Source organism: Lycorma delicatula, chromosome 8 (genome assembly GCF_047948215.1).
Source record: "Lycorma delicatula isolate Av1 chromosome 8, ASM4794821v1, whole genome shotgun sequence".
Classification (NCBI taxonomy): Eukaryota; Metazoa; Arthropoda; class Insecta; order Hemiptera; family Fulgoridae; genus Lycorma; species Lycorma delicatula.
In genome coordinates this window covers 77,420,151-77,447,218 of record NC_134462.1, presented here as the reverse complement: position 1 = coordinate 77,447,218, position 27,068 = coordinate 77,420,151, and the positions used below count along the sequence as shown (strand labels likewise).

Here is a 27,068-nt window from a genome sequence, read left to right as displayed (position 1 = left end):
CTAAATTGAAGTTAAATTTTTTCTGTACACGATAACACATGGTTGCCTTTAAAAAAAAATTGGCCGCGTGTAGTGGTTGCCATTATTTGAACTAATTACTTTCAGTCTTGATGAGCGTGAACAAGAGAGAAGGAATGCGGGAGCTGCTTCATGTTATAACAAGAACGCAGCGCGACTATCGTGTACAGAAAAAATTAAACGTAATATTTTTAAAAAATATGATTAGCCTAAATAATCAACAATAACATTTACACCTGGCAACCTGGTAGTTGCGACTGACTGAGATCTAGCAACCATTTTTTTTTTTTTTTACATTATTCATGTATCATTTTCTTTCAAATGACGTTTAATTCATTTAAAAAATATATAATTGCAATTCTTTAAAATAAATTAATTGCAATATATTTTATTAAAGCTAATTGCGGCTAACTTTTGCTAAGCAACCCAGCAGTAATGTATTAAATTATAATTCATATTCATTTAAATCGAGTTTAATTAATAAAACAGATACCTGCAGAAATCAGCTGCCGGATCTTAAGACTATAACTATTGTTCGCTGACAGTTTTTATTTAAATGAATCAACAACGAATAAATGACAAAAATATATGTCCCTAGAATGGGAGAAGGAAATCCAATCTGAAATTTAAAAAAAATATCTATAAACATAATAATCAAATATTAATACGTACCACTTATGATATAAATCGTTAAACGTAAAAAGGAAGAAAGGGAAAAAACTAAAAAGGGAAGAAGGGGAAAATGGAAAAAACAAAAAAAAAACGTGGAAAGGGGAAAGGGGAAAGGAGAAAAAGAAGAGGGAAAAGAAGGAGGACGAAAATAAGGGAAAGAAATGGAAAGGGGGGAATGGGGAAGGGAAGGGTAAAATGGGAAAAGGAAAAATGGTGGAAAGGGGGAAAATGGTTGGGGAAGGGGGACAAGGGAGAAAGAATTAAAGGGAAAGGTTACATTTTGTGAAGTCTCGTAATGTTCATTTTGTTAATGTTTTATCAAACTTTCAATTGTGTTCATTTAACCTATATACATGCTCAAATCTAGCAATAGCGAAGCATTGCCGGGTCTGCTAGTAAATAAAAATGAATAAATTACCCGATCGATTTTTATAAATAAAATAAAATTCAGCCTTTTTTTTTTTTTTGAGTTGACGAGCTCGACTGATATTATCATTTTGCCGTATGAGAATGATAATTATGTAAATGCTAAGCCTGACCGGGGATCGAACCTGGGACCTCCGGATAAAAGGCTGAGACGTTACCGCTGCGCCACGAAGATAGGAAATTTAATCTTCTTTACACGTTTTGCCAGTTGTAAACATATAACTTACATATTTCAATGAATGTGATTAATCAGCGACATATAATTTTACTACACAGGAAAACGAGCGAGAAAATACAATATTGTCTTTATTAAACCGATATTGGAGTTACGTGGATGAATTCCTTCTAAAATCTTTCTCCAATTTCAATAAAAACACCGATAAAAACATTTAGATAGACTCAGCATTTAACGAGTTGTAAGAGAAAGTCGGGGAATACCTTCTAACGAATATTATGATTTCTATATTCTATGATTATTATTAAATAAAAATATATGAGACAAATAAACGAAATATTGTTTGTTTTTTAAGTCAATTATTTAGATAGTCAATTAGTGAGTTTTACTAGATTGGAATTTTTACGAAAAACTATAAAAACAAAAAAGATATAGCAAATTATATTAGAAAATAACCAAAGAAAATTTAACAACGAACTATGTCAATGTGTCAAAAAGTAAAAAGTGGTTAAGAAAGATCCTTATAGGATTTGAAGTTAATTTACGCTACATGAACTACAAAATTAAGGTCAGTGACGAACTCGTTAAGTATTACAATAGTTAATCTTATTACACGGGACATAAAGACGACTTAGGACGGTGAAAAGAAGGGTGAGACAAGGAGAAACAGAGCGCGGAAGAGAGAGAGACAGAACAGCGAGAGCTGGGTGTTCGACAAAAACCCATCAGTCATTCTGCCAGTTAACCATCCAAATTGACTAAGGTTCTTCTCCATCTATCCCGAGTGACTTAGCATTAACCGAGAGACCTTTAACAAATAACGTCGTTCACAGTATACAGAATCACTGAATAGAATTTGCAATGAAATACATGGCATTCTAAAGAAATTAACTCTTATCATGGTCAAACAGTCCGTAGCTTTCCATTAGTAGTACGTACGTATAAAATAAATCAAGTTATCATAAATTAATAAATTGTATACACTTATATTTCCATAACAACTTTTAAACATTAGAAACATTTCAAGAATATTTAAAAGATTTTCTAATTTTTTTTAAATAAGATTTAATAACACAAAATAGAAACAAAAGCTTAAAATATGTAAGGATAGCCTAAATTTTTCATCTTTATAATTTTTTTTTACTATAATTTCAAATGTGTGTTTCATCTGTGCGTATTTTATATCGTTGGTAATAACGTAAAAAATTAAAATTGGAAAAGAATATTAAAAAATAAATCTAGAATTTTACGTGTTATAAATACTACCAACAACCCAGAAAAATTGAATTGATTGTTAATTATATTATACATATATATATATATATATATATATATATATATATATATATATATATATATATATATGCAATATGCAACAATATGATGTGGAAATCACATGACTTCCTTGTACGCCTATTAAATTACATATACTTTTTTTTTTTTAATGAAAAATAATAAAATTTTATTTCAATAATGACTTCTGATATTTTTTTAATGAATTATTATTTATTGTATTTTTTTACAATCAGAGGTTAACAATTATTAATAAATCAATATATTTAAATTAAAAAAAAATTAAAAAAGAGATAAAGTCGGATTCGAACCGATGTGCCTTCCCCTTGTAAGATCCAAATATTTCATTAATTAAAATTTTACTTGGCTATAACTCTGGTACCACTTGATATATCGTTGAAGAGCTCTCGGTGAAGACTTATTACTGTGCAGTTAAGACAAAGCACAAAATCCAAATTTTTTTGGATTTTGTGCTTTTTTGGACACTTTTGGTCCAATCGATTGTAATCAAAAGAGGAGGTGCACAACTAGATGTTACGGTGGTCGTAAATCCAAAATTTAAAAAAAATCCAAAACGGCTAATCGTTTTTGAATGCGATGCATAAATACGTACGTAACAAACGTCACGCCGAATTAGTCAAAATGGATTCAGGGATGGTCAAAATAGACATTTCGTTGAAATATAAAAACCGAAATTTTTCGCGATCACAATACTTCCTTTCCTTCGTACAAAGAAGTAAGAAATATTTTATTTTACAATAAATGTTTCTGCAAGAAAAACTTCGTACGAAGATTGATGTCCTAATTCCTTTCTATTTTTTTGTCTTTCATAAAATTATTTCCCACCAAAGAAATCATAAAAAACTGTTATTGCAGCAAGAGAGGGAAACGAACCTCGATTAGAACTTAAAAAAAAAAAAAAAAAAAAAAAAATTTTCTTTCAAGAAGTTTGTAATTGTGCTGGCGTAAATGGTGTAATAATTCGCGTATCCTATATGAAAAATCGGAGAATTTAAGATTAATAAAAAATTCATAAATTACGTATTTATATAATACAGTAAATAGTAGATTTAACACTTAATAGGATGCAACGTCTTATGATGTTTAAAAATAAAAAAGTATGCACGAGTGTGACGCTTCATAAAAATATATCAGTTTCTAATAGATTCCGAAGCATATGGTATCAACTTTTAAATTATGGTTCATTGCTTAAAAATAGTATCAGTAGCATCACAATAAAATTCTTGCCAGTTCCTATGGAAATTAAATCGGGAAAATATAAAATCAAATAAAATTCAAAGAATTAAAAGCTTTCTAAAATTCCCCATTTTTTGGATCCTCTGGAAAAATCTCTTAAACATTTTGTTTTATTTATCTATTTTAACTAAGGATAACGTATATACTGAATTCCAGGATTTAATTTGACACCCCAGGATTTAATTTGACATGCCCGGGCCCGATTACCTCCGCCTCTGAAATTAGAGGCACGCAAATTAAAATAAGAAGATCCAGAACCGGCGAGCCGACCTGCTATGCCGGACCTACTGCCGGCAGGCGGGGAAGCCCGTTAGAGTCGCAAGGACACGCCTCTGGACTGACTCATGCTTGACTGCAGATACCGTCCAGGGGAGTAGGGGTAAAAAAACAAAATGTTTTAATTTCATCGTAAAATGCCTTTTTGGAGACGAAGGAGAAAAGGAGAAACGTTTTCTGCTTCTTGGTAGCAGAAAAGGTCCTGTCTTGTAAAAAAAAAAAAATAAATATATAGGTTATTTAAACACACGCCTGCGCGCGCATCTACAAAAAATCCATTATCGCCTCAAGGTACTTTAATTAAAATGACAAAAAAATACTCTGTAAGAATGAATGATTAAATTCTTTTCCTTTTTATATTTATATAAAAACTATTATGCTAGCAAGCTGGAATAAATGTACGTCGATTACGAAAAAAAAAAACATTTTCATCGAAAATCGTTTATAAGAATTTTGTAATTCTGTTGGCTTTAATTTTAATACAATTTTTGCCGTTATTCAGTAAATCATTTCAATAAATGTATTATATATAAAAAAAAAGAATTGGACGAAATCAATGTTTCCCACTATAAATGATGAACTCCCAAAATGCACACTGAGTGTGTGCACTCGTCGATATTAAAACAAAACAAATTTCAAGAGTTTAATTGTTTGATGTCTAATTAATATGATTTCATTCTTAATTTCCGTTAACATGTTTTGTAATCCGGTATAAAAAGTAGAATAGATAAAAGTTTTACTTCAATTTTTTTCTAATCGCTAAGATAATAGTACCAAATTCTTGGCAACGTATAACCGCATAACCAAAACGTACGACGTTTTAACGGCCTTCTAACGACGTATAACGTATAACCAAAATTAAAATTCAATCTGTTTTTATCGTTTTCAAGTAGTCCTCTAAACATTACCTAAATCTTTTTTCTGAAACAATTTTTGATATGATCAACCCTTACGGCAAGGGATGACCAAAATGTTGCTGGAATTGTAAGATGGAGCTTGTCGTACGCTAAATATGTGAAACTTTTTTCACATGCAACCGTTGTCCTATTAAGTAGATTTGAAGTTTTTCTTAACTTTAAGGTGGAAATATTTTTTATCCCCTATTTAGCAACGGTGAAATCTACTTCCGCCTTACGGCGTGCTGAAAGGGAATTTTTTAATTTCATTCGTAAAAACTATATAGATGACTGTTAGAAAATGTGATTTAGTAAACAACTCAAAATATTACTACATGAAAAATGAAACTGTAAAATAACGACACGCTTTGTGTTGGAAGAATTTCCTGGTTACCCAATAATGGATAACTTTACGATTAAAACCTTTCTCGACTCAAGTTAAAACAGATAGAGTAGAAAAAGGAAACATTAACAACGACCCAACGATTCCTAAAATTTAGTGAACATCTATTAAAAGAAACAGTATACATAAATAATGCATTAAATTATTTATTTACAATAAAAATTTATAAAATTAACATCAAAAGTTAAAACACAAAACTCATGAAAAGAATAAAAATGAAAATTCAGTGAACGTAAAGGGAGAGAACAAAATGAATACCTTACCTAATAAAAATAAATGTGAATAAAAGTTTAAAAAAATACAGAAAAAATATTTAAAAAAAGAACGGTTTAGGAAATAATAACTAATGAAGCATTAGCCTGAAATAAAAGCAAGTGGATGAATGAATGGAAGAGAACGATATGACAGTGTTAAAGTTGAAATAGGAGTAGTCATAAGGAGGAAGGGGAAGCGGGAAAGTCATTACAGATGAAGACCAGACAATCCGACTTCTGCTCGATCCAAAAACAATACCATTTGATCTGAACCGTACAGCAGACAGGACATTTATCTATCCTGCCAACAACCACCCATACATTTTCGTCCTACAACAATTAAAATCTATCCCCCTCCTCGAAAGTAACTTTCATTAAAAAACCTTTCATCGAAAAACTTTCATTAAAAGTAATTTTCATTAGAAAACTTTCATTAAAGACTATCACTCAATCGTACATTTCAAAAGAATAAAACCGTAAAACACAGAAAAAAATAATAAATTAGTTAAAACAATCAATCGGATAATATGTTCATTATTATTTTTATTTTGAACATTACAAAAGATTTTTTATTTTATCGTTTAGAAAAATAATACTTATTCCATTCCTCAATACCGATTACGTGAAATTAATTACTGATAAATTTAGGTCGTACTCTAAAAAGATTGTTACACACACACACACACACACACACACATGTATATATTTTTTTATATATGTTTATATATATTTTTCCGTAATATACATATATATATATCCATATTACGGAAAAATAAAAGATACAGGAAAAAGATCTGTAAACCAACATATTTCAATGACGAAGATAACTGAATGAAATGAAATGTGAACAAATTACCTATACAACGGTAGGTATGTTTAGCATACTACGGTATGCTAAACAAAAGTTATAAGGTAACCTAAAAAATCGTTGAAAATGACCCGTTAAAAAAGAGAGTTTATAGTTAGTTACGCATTTCGATTATGAAATAATCTTCATCATTAGCCCAGATAATAAATATAATTACAGAAGCAAACAATTTTTTTATTTTGTGGCCCAATAATTATAATGAACCGAAAAAAACAAAAAATCAGATGTGGCTACCACATGACTTTCTTCCATGCCTATTAAATTTCATAACATATTTTTTTAAAATCGAAAGTACATAAAATTTTATTTCATTAATAACTTCTGATATTTTTTTTTTTTATTTATTATTGAATTACTATTTATTGTAATTTTTTAAACAATCAGAGGTTAATAATTATTAATAAATCAATATATTTCAATTTAAAAAAAAAAGTTAAAAAAAGAAGATGAAGTCGGATTTGAACCGATGTGCCTTGCTCTTGTACAATCCAAATTTTTCATTAATTAAAATTTTGTTTGGCTATAATTCAGAAACCAATGAAAACAACTACCACTTATGAAATATCGTTGAAAAGTTCTCAATGAGGGCTTATTACTGCAGTTAAGAAAAAGTCAATAATCCAAACATTTTGGATTTCGGCTTTTTGGACACTTTGGTCCAGTTGATTGGAATCAAAAGAAGAGGTGCACAATTAGACGTTGCAACAGTCCAAAATCTAAAATTTCAACAACTTACGGCTAATCGTTTTTGAGTTGATGTGAAATACATACGTACGTACGTACATACATCACGCCGAAATTAGTCAAAATGGACTCAGGGATGATCAAAATCGATATTTCTGTTGAAATCTGAAAACCGAAATTTTTCGCGATCACAATACTTCCTTTACTTCTTACAAGGAAGAAATAATATAAATCAGATACAAAGCAATAATGCCATGTAATTTTTTTTTTAAATCCAGAGAAAATATTATAAAGAAGCTGAAAGAAAATTGGTAAAAATAAATGTACAATTAGATAATTTTCAAAATGCACAATTCAAAAAGAAACAAACTAAAGGATTGGAAAGGGGCCCCACAAACGAAAAAACTGAATACTGCTCAAAAATCTGCATACTTTCTATAGAACACTCGAAATTAATAATTATTTTATAAAAAGATGGTGTTACCGCATAATTTAAACTGAAACCTGATCACTACTATCACCCGTCCAAATTGTATTTTTATTTTATTTTTCATTTGGGGCAACAAAAAAGGTATATAAGGGCCGATGAAAATCAAATGAATTGAAAACATTTATCTTCCCTTACACCATGAACATGAATTACATTATGAAAAATTTTAATTATGCCTCGAACAATCCGTCAACTTTTATTACTTTTAAAATACATTCGTAAATGAAATGTAAAATACATTTCATTAGAATGACATTTTCTTTCAAAATTTTACTAAACAAAAATAATAAACAGTATTAATTTAGAGAAATTAAATAAAAAAATTGAAAAGTTTTCAGGAAAAACCAAGAGGAAAAACAGGAAGAAATCTTTTTCCTAAAAAGAGAGACAGAGACGAGAGAGAGATGAAGATAGTTAAAGAATGAAAGAGTACTGACAAATAGCAAAACAAAATTTAAAGAAGTTTTTTAATCCGAACCATACATGGTTCAAAGGAAAAAAAAAAAAAGTTAACTAAAATTTAATTTTTTTCCGCACAAGTTAAATCATAATTTATTACCTCACTACGGAAGGACCTTTTGAACGGGCTATTTATTTATTTTCGTTATTCATTTTAGTATTGTTTTTAGCCGTTTACATACCGAATATAAACATTAAAATAACCAAAAGAGAATTTAATTAAGATGAATAGTTTGTGTTTCAAACTACGCTATTTTTTAGTATAACCTGTTGCGTTTAAACACGAGAAGATGAGATGGCGTAAATAACTGCCTCACACCACAAATTGCAAACGTTATTTAAAATTTTACCGTAATGAAACAAAATAGCCAAAAGGTGAAAATAAAAAAAAAAATATTTTTCATTTCAAATATTTTATAAATTAAAAAAAAAAACAAAACTAGTCAAAGTTTCAAATGAATTTCTAGACGTTTCTGTAATGAACATGAATGAATACATTAACTTTTCTAAATGCAAGCGTTTTTAAACAAATTCAAACCGATTTAGTAATTTTTTTTTTTACAAAGTAAAATTTTTAAAAAGTCTCAAATATTAACTAACTTTTTCTGTAAATGAAAAAATAATTCTGTGATGAAATTCTGCATCCTTTATAATTTAGCCAACTCACTTTTATTTAGTGAAATTAATTTAACAGAATAATAATTCTTGAAGCAAGGAAATAAAACTGCTTAGGGGATTAATGTAAATAAGAAGATAAGAATAACGCAAATGGATAATAATATTACAATTCCATTTAATTAGAAAAAATAATAAAATTAATAAACGACAGAAATAAAGTAATAATTTAACTAAAGCCGCTAGTTTTAATGAAAATTTATTTTCTTTTTAATTATCTGAACTTTTAATTTAATACTTTGCTGAAAACTGTATCAAAAATAGAAGGAAGAGATAAAAAACTTTAAAAACAAAACAATTGTTTAATTATAGTTTAATACAACGAAAATACGATTTTATGGCTTAATATAATTAAGTTTTCAGTAAAAAGCATTAAAAAAACAAATATGAAAATAGTAATTATATCATAGCTTTTTCTTCAACATAATTACATTTTGTTTTAATTGAACAAACAATAATGAAGTACACTAAAACCTAATGTTCGAAACTAAAATTTAATCGATTTAATTAGCTCAAACAAGAGAATGTAGAATGAAATTGAATTTTTTAAGGATATTAGAACTGAAATCGAGACAAATAAGCGGTAATTATAATTTTTGTAAGAAATAGATCTATATAGCTGTTGGAAATAAATGGAAAGGCAAGACTGCAACACAGAATGCAAGATAAAGATAAAGATGTAGCTCATCCCGTTCATTTTTTATAACTAATATTAAGTCTAATTATTATTAGTCTAATTATTATTTTTGGCATTTTTTTTTTAGGGTATTCCCTAATAAAATGTATAAACAATGGAAGAGGAATAAAGTCATTAAAAGAAAATTTTGTGAGCTGAATTACAGAACAGTGACAAAAACGAAGATATTAAAATTCGTTACTACTAAAACTAGGAATAAGTTTAAAGAAATAATAAATTATTTAAATTAATGGTTTAAATAATAAAAAATAAATAATTAAATGTTTAAATTAATAAATACATGGACATACTACTAAAAAGTAAATTCAGTTTGAAAGTAAACAATAAAAAATGAAAGGTGATAAAATTTGAGAAAGAAGGTAAAGGAGAAGAATAATGAGGAATTAAAAATACGACCGAAGAATTACAATTAAAAAAAACCATAAGCCGGAAAATTTGATTAAGCAATTAATTACAAGAGATGGATGGATGAAGTAAAGAAGAAATCAAAAATAGATTGGCAAAAGCAAAAGGTACATTAATAAATAAATTCTCATACGGATCGGTATAGAATGCAGCTAAGCTCTATACACGAAGTACGAAAAAATAAGGAAGATAAAAAGTAAAAAGGAAGATCAGAATTTTTTTTTTTTTTTTTTTGGGTGGGGGAGATTTGTGGGCAAAGAACGCTTTGGAGTTATCATCGGCCGGAATAAAATTTTATAAAAGAAAAAACAAAAATAAATAGTTAAAAAGACTAGAACTACCTTAAAAACTAAAAAAAATTAAACAAAAACTAATATCACAGCTAAAATCTCACTTAAAACTAACATCACAGCCGTAAAGCTAAAATTTAAAATAAGCGTATAACTAAAAACATAAAATTAAACAAAAGTAAAAAGAATATAAAAAAATCCAAGAGGGATGTAAAGGGCCCTAACTCGGATAACGGGAAAACTAAGAAATTAATATAAACGAAGCCTAGGTTAAAAACTAAAAGATTAAAAAGCTAAACTTAAAACTATTAACACAAATAAAATATCACTAAAAAACTTAAATAATAATAAAAATCAGTAACAAATTAAATAAATTAACAAAATAATAAATTTAACGAACCCCCGACAGGAGTGTAAAGGGCTCCTTCACGGATAACAGAAGAAAAAAAAATTTTAAATGAAACACATAACAGTAAAAAAAATAATAAAAAATAGTAAAAAGGTTGTAAAATAATAATAGCTCTAAGAAACCGAAACACCCGGTCCAAAATTTCTTTACCACTGCCCAGGATTTGAAGAATGATCCTGGGCAATTTAAATTTACGACGCAAGGACGCATAACAAATCCAATCCACAAGGGTGTGGCGCACAGTCAGACGGCAATTGGATCAAACGCATGAGGGGGTGCATTTACTTTTGACATTAGATATCCGTGAGTGACTCTGGTATGTAAGAAAAATTGAAATAGAACTAATCTGTAAGAATATGTTTGTAGCTGTTCTATTTATTAAGTCTTTAAAGGGTGGTTAATTCGATTTCATTACGGGGGCGTAGACGGTAAAAATAGTAAAGAGACATAAGATTAGAATTTGTGAAACGATTATGATAGCTTGGGAACTGGAACAAATGAAAAAGAAATTAAGTGCAAACGTCTGAAGAATAAGGAAAATAAAGTTTCATTTAAAAAATAGTCATTTAAAACACCCGATTCGTCGGTTGTTACATCAACCGACGAATCAGTTGATGTAACCGCATGAAATAAATTCCTTACCGAACTTGATTCAGTAAATCCGGTATCGTTTTTGCAACTTAGACGATGGTTTTGATTTTTTAATTGAGCAAGAACAAACACTGCTCTTTAAATCAAATGCTCAAATCCGGGTAATGAGATGGCGATAAAATCTGGTCGATCCACAGACTTGTAAAATAGTTTTTGAAAAAAATCTTTGTCTTCTGTGCGGTAATATCTTGTATACCTCGAAGCGAAAGCGTCCTTGTACGTCATCTGCGCCTAATTATGGAATGAAAGATTTTTATTTAGAATCCCGGTACCGATTACGGTATTCTCAAAGAAAAATTAGTACACTTCAACTCGACTAAGAGCACAAATGTTCACCTTTGGGCTCATCAAATATGTAACATACCTGTAGTGAAAGAATTACAGGTAATACAGTACTACGCTAATCAAAACTGGGCAAATAACCAGTGTTATAAGATGACACGTAAATCGATTCTGTATTTTGAATAAGTTTCTACTCATTCCAACTTTTAAAGCTCTTTTTTTCCAAACTTGTACACTTTGTTAACATTAGTGCAATATTAAGTTTAAATAAATATACAAAGCATAATATAATAAAAATAATAATAATTGAAACCGATCATATGCATACTATGGAGTAATTAAAAGATCAAACTTAAAGTTACATAATTTCAAATAACCTGTGAAAAACAAATTGTTGTAAGTTTACTCAAATTATACTATCTGAACCTAATGAAATTTATTGTTGTGAAAAAAACATTGTTAATCCTATCTGTCACGTCATCAAAAACATAAAATTATTTTATCCCCGTTAAATAAATATTTTTTTAAAAAGAAAACATCAAATAAAAAATAATCATACATATTACCAACGTTATACGAACGGGATAGATATAATATACCATTACCTAATTTGTAGGTTAGCACAGAAGTGCACACAGAAGACAGTGACTGATGTAGCCAATATTACGCCTGAACACGCTTTTAACTCCCTCAGTCGTAACACACAACCTCAATATTAGGGTCGACAGTAAAGTTTCTTGGACGAGCACAAGGTCAGTTTGTAAAATAACATCGAGCAAGTCAGAAATCTCATTGGAAAAATCTCCCGGGAATAAAGCACGTAATTTCTATCTAATTTACTGATCGTATAAAATTTATTTATGCGTTGGAGTTTAAATGTAATTTGATAAAAATTGCAACATACATAAAATAGAAATTACACTTTAACTTGATTTAATAAATTTAAAAAAAAAGTTAAAATAAAAATATCAACTAATGACAAACTATTCAGTAAAAGTATAACAAATACAACATTAAATAAAAAATTAAAGTAAATAAGTAAAAAATACAGTATTCCAGAGTATAATGCAAAACATTATAGACATATTTTTCTGACTTTAATAATTAAAAAGTTCATATCAACATGGCTTCAGAATTGTTTTGATTTCAAGTTACGATAATTGAAAAATTTCTTCCTGATTTCTCCTCAAACGGCTATAATTAAAATGCTTGAGAAAAAATGCTTGATTTTATAAGTATTTTGACGTGAAAAAAAATTTTTCTCAGAACTGCAATTTCAGTAGTTTTTAAAAACTGTTGTAAATCTCAAAATTGGAGTCAAAAAACATTCGTTTTTTTACAACCAGGTAAATATAATTTATTAAATTGCAATTAAATAAAACCTTGTAACAAAATTTAAAAGATATTTAATTAATAAAAAACAAACACGTCAGTATTTATTTATTTAGCGTATGACACCAAGACACAACACCAATTACAGTCAAAAATTACAAACAAATATCTAACAAATTAATATAAGCTAATTAATATATAACAAATTAATTCTTGAGTCGCCATCAGGAAATCTTCAGGAGTCCCTTCATAAGCTGTCCTAGGGCAAACTTCTCTGATGTGTTTAACAGTTTGATTTTCACCACACTCGCAAAGGGGCGTTTTACCCCATTAATACAGGAGATAGGCGCACCTACCATGCTGAGTTCGTGTTCTGTTTAGCGTTGACCCACGTCTTAAGTGGCAATTCAAAACCCGGCGGCTTTTGAGTAATACATGGGATTTGGTTATTCTGCTTTGTGGTCCATTCTTGACGCCAGGCGTCAGTTATGTTAAATCTTTCCTCTGTTGCAGCAATTGCTGTTTTGATAGGTGGCTTCCTAGATCGAAGGCGACCATGATTGGCATCCTCAATGTCCTCATGTATTGGCATGAGGACATCGAGCAAAAATCACGAGAAAATAAATCTGCGTTAAGAAATTTTCTTTATTTAAAATAAATAAATAAAACGAGGTAGAGAAATATTACGCCCGCAAAATTGGATTGGATCCTTCCTGGAAAACTCGGTCATTATTTATTATTTTAAAAAACCATTACTCAGCGTTTTAACCTACTTTTATACTTTCTTTTCTGTTTAGCCTCTGGAACCACCGTAAGGTATAACTTCAGAGGATGAGGTTTATAAATGTAAATAAATAAAGTGTAGTCGTGTACAGTCTCAGGTCGACCATTCCTGAGATGTGTGGTTAATTGAGAACTAACCATCAAAGAACATCGGTATCCACGATCTAATATTCAAATCCGTATAAAAGTTCTAAGGTTCAAAACCTTTATTGGATTTGAAGCTTAGAACACTCGACTTCGAAATCAGCTGATTTACGATGACGAGTTTACCATTAGACCAACCCGATGGATCTAGTGTTTGAAACTACTGAATAGTTTTATTATATTTTTATTTTATTTTAAAAGCAAATATAAGTTATAACAAACGTTTTAAATAAGATACTAATATAAATTTTATTTTTTCAATAACTGGATATGTCAAACGTGTTCATAACGTTCGTAATATTATATATATATATATATAAATATCAGAAAAATTCAATAGCAAAATTAAAGTTAAAGTACAAGAAAATCATTAAATACACATACACACAGATACTCGCGCATTGTTATATAGTTATATATATATATATATATAATATTTTATATTTTGGGTTAATAGATAATTGGTAAGTTCCATTTTATTCCCATATAATCTTTGCCTTTTCTAAGAAACTAAACAGAAAAGAGCTTTTCCTTTAATACTTTTCTTTATTTCACTTTGAGTGGATTATTTTGATTTATTGTTTGTTTTTCTGTTTGTAAACAAAGGATATTTATAAACAATACAGCGAAACTTTAAGGATGAACGTTTTCAACTTTATATGAAAGAACTTATACGATTGAAATCTATGCGACGTTTGTCGTTTCTTCACCTAAAATATCTACCAGTTGATTCCACTTTCTTGGCATTCATTCGTTCACAATGAAATACTAAAAAAATATATATTATTATCATTTAATAAATTAATTAATTAAAATAAACATATGATCTTAACCCAAATGTTGTAGATTTGTGGGACTCTTCTTGGGTGCACCCGAATAAATATGTGACGCAGTTTCTTTCTGGTCATGGCACTTTTTGGGACAGACTTTAGAAGTTTGGCCTGGCGGACTCGGGTAAGTGTCCGGTGTGCGGACAATTGGACAATGCGTACCATGTATTTTATCAGTGTTCAAAGTACGAACTGATGCGCACGGAGACCATTTGTCGGTTGGTTGTTATCGGGCCGGCACTTGATCTCCGTGTCAACTGGATGAGTCAGGCCGAATTGATGATATTAGAAAATTTTATCATTTGCTTAGTAGAAGAGAGAATTGCCGAAAGGATTTAGGGGTACGCCTGGGTTTTACGGTTTTTTTTTTTTTGCTTTTGTTGTTTGGCTTGTTGGCTATTAGTTTTTGTTTATTTATTTTATGTTCTTGTTTGATTAGTGTTATGTTATTTATTGTTATCTGCTGTCTATTGTGTATCGAACTCGATTAATCTATTCCGCGTAGGTAGTTTCAGTTCCTTCACTTGTTATTTCTCAAGCTCGTTTAAGACTTGAGATGTATTTTGCTCATTGGAGTTCTTATTTAGTAGTACACCGATGTGAATGTTGCTTGTGACATTCACATCCGTAGCATCCTGGCTGAGGTTAAGACTGGAAGATGTCATAACCGAGGTATTTAAGATGACCTGCGTTAAAACCCACAAGGACTAGGTACGGAGGAGGTGACGTCGCGACCGAAACCGTCACATGGAGGACGTCTTTTCCTACGGTGTCAGGACAAAATTAAACTCGTTCTCATTTGGTAAACGTTTTTCTTATCTTTACTCTCAGGATGAACTTAGGAAAAATAAATAAAATCAAAACAAATAAAATTTTATATAACGTTCCCAGAAACGTATTGGTGATTCAACACATGAATTCCTAGCCCTATCTCAAAGGCCTTTTTTGTAATTTAATCTCTGTGGATTAACTTTAACATAATATTTCACGGGATAATTTAAAAAATTCAAAAATTTATTTTTTGATTTGATTTTATATAAATTAAAAACTTAGGTACGAATTCTTTTTTTTTGGAACTTCGGCTGAGGGTTTCTTCTTTTGTTATAAATATTTGGAACCAGAAGGAATGCTGATTAGGTCAGCTTTTATGTTATAAATTAATAAAAACATGAACACATTTTTTATTACCATAAATTAAAAAATTGTAAGTTTTGCATATATATAGTGTATCACGAAGTTCTCCAGGGACTTCTACTCGTGAAAATAACGGAAGAAGTTCATATAAACATATGTCCTAAAGTGCTTCGTTTGCGAGTTACGGCTAGTGAAAGATTTCGCTCGGATTTCGCTGAAATCCGAGCTAAATCAGAAACTTTTAGGAGGTTAAGTAAGGGGCAGAATTAATGATTCGGTACAGTTTTTGACCTGAAAAATTGACAAAAAAAAAATAGGTCCCGAACCGTATTTTTAGTAGTTTTGAGAAATCTTGGGTGAAAACCGACAGATTGGGATAAAAAAATCCTGTTTTTTATATCCAACCTATAAAAACTTTGTTAAATGGGTAATACAAACACAAAAACTTTAACAAAACTTGTGGAGAATTTAATTCAGACCTCTAATCGTAATTAAGTAAAATTGGTAAGAAATACCAAAACTTTTATGAAAAATTAGTAGGTCGTTAAAAATAGATATTCGCAATAAGCCCACAACGGTAAAGTCGACATTGTAGATATTTTATTAAAAAAAATAGTAGTTAGAGTAGAATTTTAAATAATTACGTCAACAACTCTCTTTGAAATAAACGTTTTTATATATATATATATGTATATATATATAATATAGGGAGAAAACTACATAATTTGTAATAGAATTCTACCGTTCGGAAAAACTATTTTTCATGATTAATAATTATAAATGTATATATTTTTTTTGAAACCGGAACGAACTTTTCAAACAATTTTATTTGATGTATACCGTTCAAAGAGTTTCAAAGAATGTTTATTTTCCTACTTACATAAAATAAGTAATATACAGTACAGTCTACCATTCTTTAAATTGTTAAATAAACCACTAGTGAAATTCAGAAAAAACCATATTAAGGATAAACGAAGTATGTCCTGAAAGTAAAGAGACTGAGTATAGAATACACACTTTAATTGATAAAATCTTTCAATACACCTACTATTCTTGAAAATAAGAACCTTGGGCATCGACACAGCGAGTTTCCCACTGTTTTTGGCCTCTTGGAAGTCCTTTTTTGGAATCTCCTTAAGCATCTTCGTCGCGGCCCTTTGGACGTCCTCCACAGTGTCGAATCGGTGTCCTTTGAATGCGCAATTTCATCCTTAGAAACAGAAAGAAGCCACAGGGGGAGTAATCGGAGCTGTATGGTAGTTGGGGAGGGGTGGTTATGCCTAGTCCGATCACAAACTCCCTGACAGCGAGCGACATGAGCGACGGACGTTGTCGTGATGTAGAACCCATGATGTCGCATTTGCAAATGTTCTGTGAAAATTTCATGAACTTACGTTTTCGGAATCCCTAATTCTTCTGCAATCATATGGACACTTAAACGCCAATCACTGTTCAATAAAGCACGCACACAATCGACATTAGCGTCCCGTAACCGTCATCGACGGGCGCCCGGATCGTTGCTCGTCGTGAACGTCTTCTCTGCCATCTGTAAAGGCTTTGTGCCACTTGAACACTTGCTATCTACACATTGCATCATTGCCGTATGTTACCTTGATCATGTCGAACGTCTCGGTAAGGGACTTCCTCAGTTTAACACAAAACTTCCTTGCGTAGCGCTGTTCCAACGTTCGTCCCATTTTTTGCCGTAACCCAGCGATGAAATAAGGTTACATTCAAAAGCCTGTCTATCCACTTCGACTGTTCGAAGTCAACTGAGCCGCCGCGTTGTGAAGCTGAAGGTTCTCCCACCTTCCCCCGCCAACGGTTTTCCAATCAAGCGCACTTGCACGCAACACCACGACTTGTCCCCTTACTTTCAGGACAGACCCTATTATTACGTGAGAATAAATGTAGTCTTTCTGGAGTTCAGGTACGTAAACATAATATTCAAAAAATCTAGTAAAATCTAAAAAAGAATAAACTTCAAAATGCAAGCGATCTTTAATAAATAAGCCAAAACACAACTACAGAAAGTGAAACTAAAATATAATACACAGATGTTGTCTGCCACCGATAAATTGTATTTTCATAAGCAACTTGTAGAAAATATTATCAATACTCTTCTCTTTATTCTGAATAAAACATTGCAACAGGTATTATATGGAAAAATAACGCAAATAAAGACAAAATATATCATAATTTCCATAAATAATGTCAATATCGAATTTTTAATATAACATTTTGAAAATAAGTAACAAGTTTTGCAGAATAAAAATTTTATTAAATAGAAATATTAATTATTATTATTATTATAAATTAATATTTTAACATAAAACTAGATGACTGCTTAACATTTCGATTCCAAAAATTGCATGAATTATTAAATTGAATTAATATGCAAAAACTGCATACATATGCGATGAGGAGTTCACCTTTTATTTTTAATTAAAATTATACGAAGTGAATTTTATTGATTTTTTTTTAATTTTAAATCGCTGTCTTTGAGAATAAACAATATCAACAAATTTATTTTTGATAGTATTCAAGCAAAAAAAAAATTTTTTTAATGAAAATTATTTTAAGTCTCTTGATCACTAAAACAAAAATTTATCTCTTTGTCAAATAAATTCCAAGGAGTAAAACAGGTTATTACAAATTATGTCAGTATAAATTCGTAATATTTTTTTAAAAAAGAATTATTCCACAAAAAGAAATTGCATTATTCTCGTTGAACAACAAAGTATCGAGTAAGTTATAATTTTTCTACGACTGAAAGTGTGATTTACGATGCGTAAAACATCTACTGACTTGTATAGGCAATTAAAATTTCAAAATAAAATAATGAAGAGTCTACGGTAATACATTTCAATTTTATACAAAAAAATCGAATTACAAACTCCCATTACAAAAATTTTCTGATAGAAATCTTTATATAACGTAGATTTTGTAGTAATGTGAAAACGTTTTTAGTTATGTAATCGCAAGTTTTACCAGTTAGACAGTTGGAACGTTGATTTTGATGAGTTATTGTAGACAGCAGATAATATTTTCGAATTAAAGACAAATTTTGAATCATAGACAGGCTATCTTAATATATCTTAGGGCCGCGGTGTACTAAAAGTTCTCCAATAATGCATTAATATTCACGAATAAATAAAAAATTTTACATATTCGTTTTGGCCACTCGCATTTAAGAACGGTGCGTACAACAGAAAACAACAGAAGCGACATCATCTGTCGCTCACCAAACTTAGGCTCGCTTCGTTTCACCGCACATCACTTCAGTTAAACGGAATCACATTTGATTACATGCAAGATAACCCAGCGGAAAAATTTTTTTCTCTTCGACTCGGTGGACGAAAATCATTAGCATATTTCATATGATTCGACTGTATCGAGAAGTGCTGTAGGCATGTAAAATTACTGATAATTTCACATGATATTGATTTTAATATATTGTCATTTATGATCGCTACATTAATTTTGATTCGAACAAAATAAATTATATAAAAATTTAAAATAATATATATATAGAAATAAACGAGAACGGTGTCAACGTTTCCCTACCAGTCCGTTTTCAAATAATTTGTTTTAAAATGGGTTAATTAACGAACTTTACCGTTCTGAGTCAGTGTAATGTAAAATTACATCAAAATAAACAGATGTACCCAACTTACTTTCGAGAGAGAATAAAATTTTATCATCAAAATATCATTCTGTAATTTAAAAAAATAAAATAAAAAATTATATAACTCTATTATAAATTAAAGTAGACGTTATAAGATAAAAAAATGTTATTACATGTAAATTTTTTCTTACGAAAAAGTGAAAAATTACCAAAAATTTCTTAATTTCAAAATAATTAAGGAAAATTTTTTTCCGCAGTAGATTTGATGCAAGTTATACTGAAACCTAAATAATATCTGCGAGACAAGTAACTAAGTTACTTATAATTTCAACGAATTGAGTAATAAAAAACGAAAATGTGGCCGTATTATTCCTTAATGATGATTATATTTTATACACAATCAATATATTATTCTCACATCAGAACCTACAAAAAAAAATGGATGAAACATGGTTTTCAATCTGAATACGACTATTAAATGTTTCTGCAAGCCACTATAAAGCCCTCTAGGTAACAACAGAAAGTTGTTACGCTACCATCACCAAAATTTGAAAAAAAACTGTTGAATTAAAAAAAACTATAGATGAAACATATTTTTATATAGGTTCTATGAAGTGTGTCCAAACTATAATAACTTTACTTAATTAAAAAAAAAAGAAGAAAAAAAATTAAGCTGAAGAGACTCCCAAAAAAATTAATTAAAAAAATGCGCTGAAAAAGAAAAATAATATATTTTCAGTACACCATAAATACAATCTTCGAAACTACTTTTCTGAAGTAGATGCCAAATAACGAATTACGAGTGCACAAGATACGGATTTCAAAATTTGTTTGAATTAATGCTTCAGACTAATTCTGAAATTTGACGCAGACTTTAAAAAATAAGTTTCAAAGAATTTTTGTTTCAGAGTGTAGTGGAAAAACGATTTTTCCTTTTCAGTACATATTTTTAAATTCTTTTTAAGAGAGGTCAATATTTTTAATTTTTTTTATTTTATTCGTTTCATTTTTTTAGCTTCTTCCGAGGCGAAAATATGAGTAACGCCTACAAAAGTGACTGCATGTAATAGAAAAGAACTTTCTTTTGAAACAAAACAGGCTCATTCAAAACGACTTTTAAAGATTCAAGAGAAAGGAGGACTATGAGCAGAGGCTTTATAAAATTCCAGATTACATTAAATGAAAGTTATCAAAAGAAACCCCGTCTGAAAGGGTACATCGACGTGATTTAATCGGCAAACACATTTAAATGAGACTCAAGTGCAAAGATGACATCCATTTTCGTCAATTCATAAATGTATTTGTAATGAAATCCCTAAGTATTTTTTATGTCGAAAGACTGTTGTAAGACAACATCAACGTAAAGAAAATTGAGAAACGAAAGAGGTGATGAAAGAGACATACTTATTCGCAGAGAAATCGTCAAGTATTGATTAATCTAAGACACGTATCCGATGCAGAAGCTTGTAAAAAATAATAAATATGTTCTACTGATTAGATCAGAGTTTTTCACTCAATACGATTTTTAATGTTATGGGACTACAGAGGAATCATACTGTACTGTTTAAAAAGGTGTCATCCGTGTTGGTGCACTTGGTGAAAAAGCTATGCCCGGATAAAAACACAAATACTTCAAAGATGATCATATTGAATCTACAAAAAAAAAAATATAATAAAATTTACATAAAAATGTAAACCCTTACAGATTTTTTTTTTTTTTTTAATATGTTAATGAAAAAATAAAAGAATAATTTTCAGCTCAAGAGTAAAATAAAAATTACACGAGTCAACTGAGATATTCGAATAAATAACCAAACAGGACGTTTTTTGAAGTCTGTTAAAAATCAGTCAATATTGAAATGGATCTATTATTAAATATCGTATATTACCTTTAATAATGTAATTTTTTAAAACAATTTTATTGTACAGTTGTAATAATTTAAAATAGAAAAAAGTTAAATAACTGATCAGATACTTCTATACAATGTACACAAAATAAAAATTTAACTTTAATAATAACAAAAAAGAAAAGTAATTCCATATTTTAATTAACTGAAACGAGTTCACTCAACCACGAGAGATAAAACTAAAACAAAAACGAAATTACAAAAATAAAAATAAAAACTGACGGATATTTAATTTAATTCATTATTTCAAAATAGTCTACTTCAGAATTTAAACAAAAAATGTTACAATATATCAGTAATTTAGATGTAAATAAATGCGTAAATAACAAGAGGTAGTCAAATGTTATACTCTGAAACATACATCGTTATTTATGAAATAATAATTTTAAAATAAAACTTTGCACAGTATTATTCTTCTCAAAACATAAAAATAAAAAATATATTTTTTTTTAATTTTTAAAAATATATACTAATACTGATAAAAAAACAAAAATTTGATATATGAAAATTTATAAGAGAATTTTTATGAGAAAAGTTCAATGATGTACGAAGGTTTTTTAATATAAAACCAATATTGTACAGAAATAAATATGCGTAATCACGTACACGAAACTATAGCGATAAATGTATGTATAAATGTGATTTTTATACGTATACTCATAAAAGAAAAATAAATCATAAAAAAGTAAAATCCTAATTTACATAAAAATAAAATACATGATGATTCATCGGTTTCAATTCTAGATATAATTTACTCATAAAAATTATTAGACAAACAAACAAATAAAAAATAAAATTACAAAGGAGATTCTTAAAAAAACTGTTCTTATAAAAAATAAAAATCTGGAATTAGATACATATTTCTATCGTTAAACAAATCAATACCACGAAATTAGTAAAAACAAATATCAATACGCGAAAAAAAAATTAATAACACAACAAGAAAACAGATTATGTCACGTATGTTTACGAAATAAAAAAAATTAAACTGAAACGTAATGGGATCTTTGCAACGATCAGTTCAAGCGGAAAGCAAAAGATATTAGTTTACAACGTAATCTCTCCATCTTAAACTCTTCACCCGGACAATCCTTTGAACAGATCGTGCAGAAAGATTTAAGAGGTTATAAAATTAAAAATAACGAAATTTTTTAAGTTTAACATTTTTTTTATTTATTTTATAAATACAGGTACAATGTTTTCTACTGCTTCGTAGATCTAAAAAAAAAAAAAAAATTAATATGTAGGAGTACGTTAAGAAAAACTTAATGGTTGAAGACGAACTGGCACGAATTATAAAGTCACGTCTGAAAATGGAATAGCTGATCTCAAGAATAAACATCTCATGCTAAACTTAATGTTTAGCATTTGTTTAGCATAATGTTTAGGAAAAGTGAGGAAGTAATTTCTTTTCTTTGCCTTCTTAACCGAATCGACCTAAATGAATTGTGACGTTCACCATACAACTGACAAAATCTTCACTCTGTTCACCGCAGGTAAGATGTTTTATGAATACCATAACTCTCACGGAAAGCAAACCAGAACGGTGTCTCATAACTCAGATGCTTTACATACGTCAAAGCCGAAAGAAGGATTAGGGCAGGCAGACAATGTAATCCCTCCTTTCTGTTGTGTAATTATAGTTATAATTGATTTTACGTTAATAGCTTAATTGAATATACGTTATGTTGATTTTCAAACAAACAGGGAAATTATTTTTACTTTTTCGTCTAGATATACCTATAGCTCTAGAAGGGAAAATATTCCAATCGGTCCAATTTGGGCATATGCGGTTTGCAACGGATCTTGATGTTTTGACATCTTGGGTTTTGAACCCAAAAAACCGGACGGAAATTTTTCGGATGTTAATGTTCGTATGTGTGTGTGTGTGTGTGTGTGTGTGTGTGTGTGTGTGTGTGTGTGTGTGTGTGTGTGTTCGGTGTTGGCCTCTAAATCACCTCATATTTCCAGAACTACTGGACCAATTTTGAACAAACTTAGTCAGATTACTTCTATACTATGAGGCATTAAATCTCATTAAATTTTCAACTTAAAAGGTCGACGTGACAAGGCTGTAGATCAGAGGTTCCCAAACTTATTTTTCTCATAGACCACTTTCAAAATTTTGCTGGTTCCGGTGGACCCCCTGCAGCTACATTTCTACCATATTTCCAGTCGACGGAAAATATGAAGATTAGATATAACTATGAAAATTTTCGTTACGGCTGAGTTCCACGAACTAACAGCTTCCGTAAAAAAAGGTGAGAATTGATTGGTTAATTTTTGATTGACTGTGTTGTGAGTGGATGTCAAAAAAGTAAAGTTGGCTGATCAAAAAAAATGCTCCCATCCAACTTTTTCATTTTTGCCATCTATTCACAGCACAAGAAAGCCCATTCAGAGTAGTAAAAAGCAAAAGAAAATAATATTTTTTTGTGTTTCATTTATTCAAATATGTAATCATTACACTATTAATTATTATTGTTATCGTATTGCAATGTAATATAATAAAATTGTCGTAATATAATTAAAATTAAACATTAATAACGTAATGTAACTTCTACAATGACAATCACAAAATAGTTACAATTTTAATGGGAGGGATGTACTTGATGAATTGGCAGCAAATTATGAATATTTGGCTTCAGTTTTGTTAGGAATAAGCGCAAATCTCCCCGTTCTGTGATATTGAATCTGCTCCTTTTTTTTGATAAAAGGTTTGTAACGACACTAAAACTTTTTTCGACAAGATATGACGAGGGAAACGCTATCAAAAGCTTTCTCGCAATTCCCCACAGTCCAGGATATTTTTCTGCCTGCAGCCAAAATGTTTGATACCCTCTTTTAAATTTCACTTTCAGCTCCTTATTAGTGCTAAGCTCGAGTAGCTCCTCTTGTAATATCACATTCTCCACTTCCGTTTCATCAAATGGATTTATGATCCGTGGTGGTATTTCCATCGTCAGAATATCTTCAAATCTGATTTTGAAGTCATCATACAGGGCGATTAAATGTTGAACGTATGTCTGAATATCCTCATCAAGGCATTCTACCTGTGACAAGTTTGGAAATTGGGAAAGTACGCGCCGACTAATATTTTGCTTCATAAATTTCAATTTTCCAAGAAAAGCTGAAATTACACCCTTTGTTTTCATTAAATTGAGACTGTCCCCATGTAATTGTAAGTTAATGTCATTAAATTTTTTGAACAAATCTGTCAAATACGCGATGTCAGCTTTCAAAGTGATCAGTTTTTCTTTTAAATCTGAATCTTTACCTTCCAGAAACTCTAAAAGTGAGTAAAATCTTGTTAAACATGCACCTTTCGACAACCAGCGTACTTCAGTATGTAAGAGCAATCGTTGGAAGTCTTCATCATTTTCATCGCACAATTGGGCAAATAAACGCGTATTCAATGCATTGCTTCATATCTTGTTAACAGCATTAATTACAAGTTGAAACGATTGGTGCAATCTATCACTCAGATTTTTCGCTACTAGGTGTTGTCGGTGGATGACACAGTGAATTGCAGTTACCTCTGGTATAATTCTTTTAAGATGGCTTATAAATCCACGATATCGCCCGACCATGGCAGGATGAGTATGAGTAACGTTTATCCTTGGCAATCGTATTTATATTAGTGAAGAATCAAACAAGTTCATGCAAGATTGCTAGCACACACACCACAAGTCGTATTTCGTCCCTTTGCACGTCTGAACAAGCGTTGCGGACGGCGGCGGCGGCGGCGGCGCTTTGAAAGTTTCGACACGTTCGTTGTACTGAATATGGAATATGCAAGTATATACAAGTAACAGTCGCTGAGCTTCTCAAAACTTTATCTGCCTAGATTGATACGCAAAGTCAAGCCAACATTTTAGTTCTTAACTATCGAAACCAGATGAATTTTCGTGGACCCCCGCTTACGAATTGTGTACCCCCATTTTTTTGTCACGCCCACGTAGACCCCCGTCGAGTCTCCCGTGGACCCCTGGGGGTCCACCTGGACCACTTTGGGAATCAACGCTGTAGAGCAAGGTTACCTTCAGTGTCTCGATATTTTGTCTAAATAAGGTTATATTTTTCTTAGGCACATTTGTTAACAATTAAAAAGTAACAACATCTACAACAAAAAAGAAGTTTTTGTACAAAATCGCACCCTCACCCCCAAAAATGCTAAAAACTACTGCTATATTGTGACGTCACAGGTGAGCGGTAAATTAACTATATGAATAATATTTAAAGTGTAAAAAAGTAACTCGGTCTAGGTGGGTCTTAAACTCGATTCCACAGCTGACTCGATAACTGGTGCGTTAAGCCTCGCGGCTAACAGTCTGCCGACCGCACAAGCGAAAGTTGTTCTATGTAAGTTGTGAAATTACATTAGTTTAGTTACTGCCGACCATCACCCCTAGTACCGCCACAATATTAAATACTGTATGTGCGCTCCTTTTTGTTAATCATTGTATTAAAGAAACGAAAAAAATTTATTTATTTATAAAAATGATAAATATTGTGTGTAAGTAAATGTAAAATTTAGTGTATGTAAGCCGTGCATCAGAAACAACCCACACAGGGAGAAAGCTGACAAAGGATTGTCAGCTAGTTCAAACCAAATAGCAAATTTATACGTATTGTGTACTATTATTGAGCGTTTTCTCAGCTATTTTATATATATATATATATATATATGTATGTATGTATGTATGTGTGTGTGTGCGCGCGCACATACACACACACAAATGCTGTTTAGTAGGGTAGGATATATATATAAACAAATATAATTTATCTGATAAATTTTCTAATAAATAGATATAGTAATAATATAGATGTTTTGTTTTCCAGAACATGCAAGGAAAAGCCCGAAAACTCATAGTAATTCTTCAGCAAATGGGATTAATACTATATTATACCAATTTTGGTATAAACTTTGCATTATACTGTGTAAGCGGTCAAAACTTCAGAAGAGCATTAACATCATTATTCTGTCCAAGATTTAGGAGAAGAAGAACGGAAACAACAACAGTAACAGGTAAGAAATAATAATAATAATAATAAACTGCCATAAAAAAAAACTTTTGAACTAAATATACGAAAAAACACTTGTATAAATACCATTCATAATTAAATCTATAAGCTTCTCAAATCCTCAACTAAAGATTTAAATAATCAATGAACATAAAACAAAATTAAATTGCTATTTTTACACAATAATCTACTCTAGGATATATAAATTAAATTATACCCTTGAAGTTATTAAATCGAATATCCTTTCTGCAACAGCTTATCTCGTCACTATTAAAACTTTAACTGATTTTTTCTTCGTCCTGATAAAACCAATAGCATTATAAAAAGTGTGACAGAAATAATTATTAGCCATTTCAGTTTTAACCTTATTACCGAAAAAAAACCGTAAAGAAAATAAAGGTAAAAAAATGGTAATTAAAGAAAAAACATTTCTTTAACGTAATTCAAAATGTAATTTCAACAATGAAATTTTTTGTAATAAATTTTAAATATTTCTTGATATTAATGTTATGCTTATGACAGAGAACGAAAAAAGACACAAAAATGGTTGCCATCATCATAATTATTTTAACATAATTAAAAGGATGCCATTATCGAAATTATCATTAATGATAATTCATCATTAATTAGGAATTACAGTAATTATCATTAATAACAGTAGGTGATCCTTAAATCACGCAATTCATGATTTCAGGGAAATTATTA

The 27,068-nt window shown here is 30.0% G+C and overlaps 2 protein-coding genes across 3 annotated transcripts in view; one reads left to right on the top strand and one right to left on the bottom strand.

Moving 5' to 3' along the window:
- fry (microtubule binding protein furry) overlaps positions 1-27,068 on the bottom strand; it is a 789,794-nt gene that overhangs the window by 486,131 nt on the left and 276,595 nt on the right. The window lies entirely within an intron of this gene.
- The window catches only part of CNMaR (G-protein coupled receptor), a 397,977-nt gene that overhangs the window by 344,053 nt on the left and 26,856 nt on the right, over positions 1-27,068 (top strand). Inside the window, exon 5 of the mRNA XM_075372346.1 lies at positions 26,181-26,367. Coding sequence (XP_075228461.1) covers positions 26,181-26,367 — 187 coding nt within the window. The remainder of the gene's footprint in view (positions 1-26,180; positions 26,368-27,068) is intronic.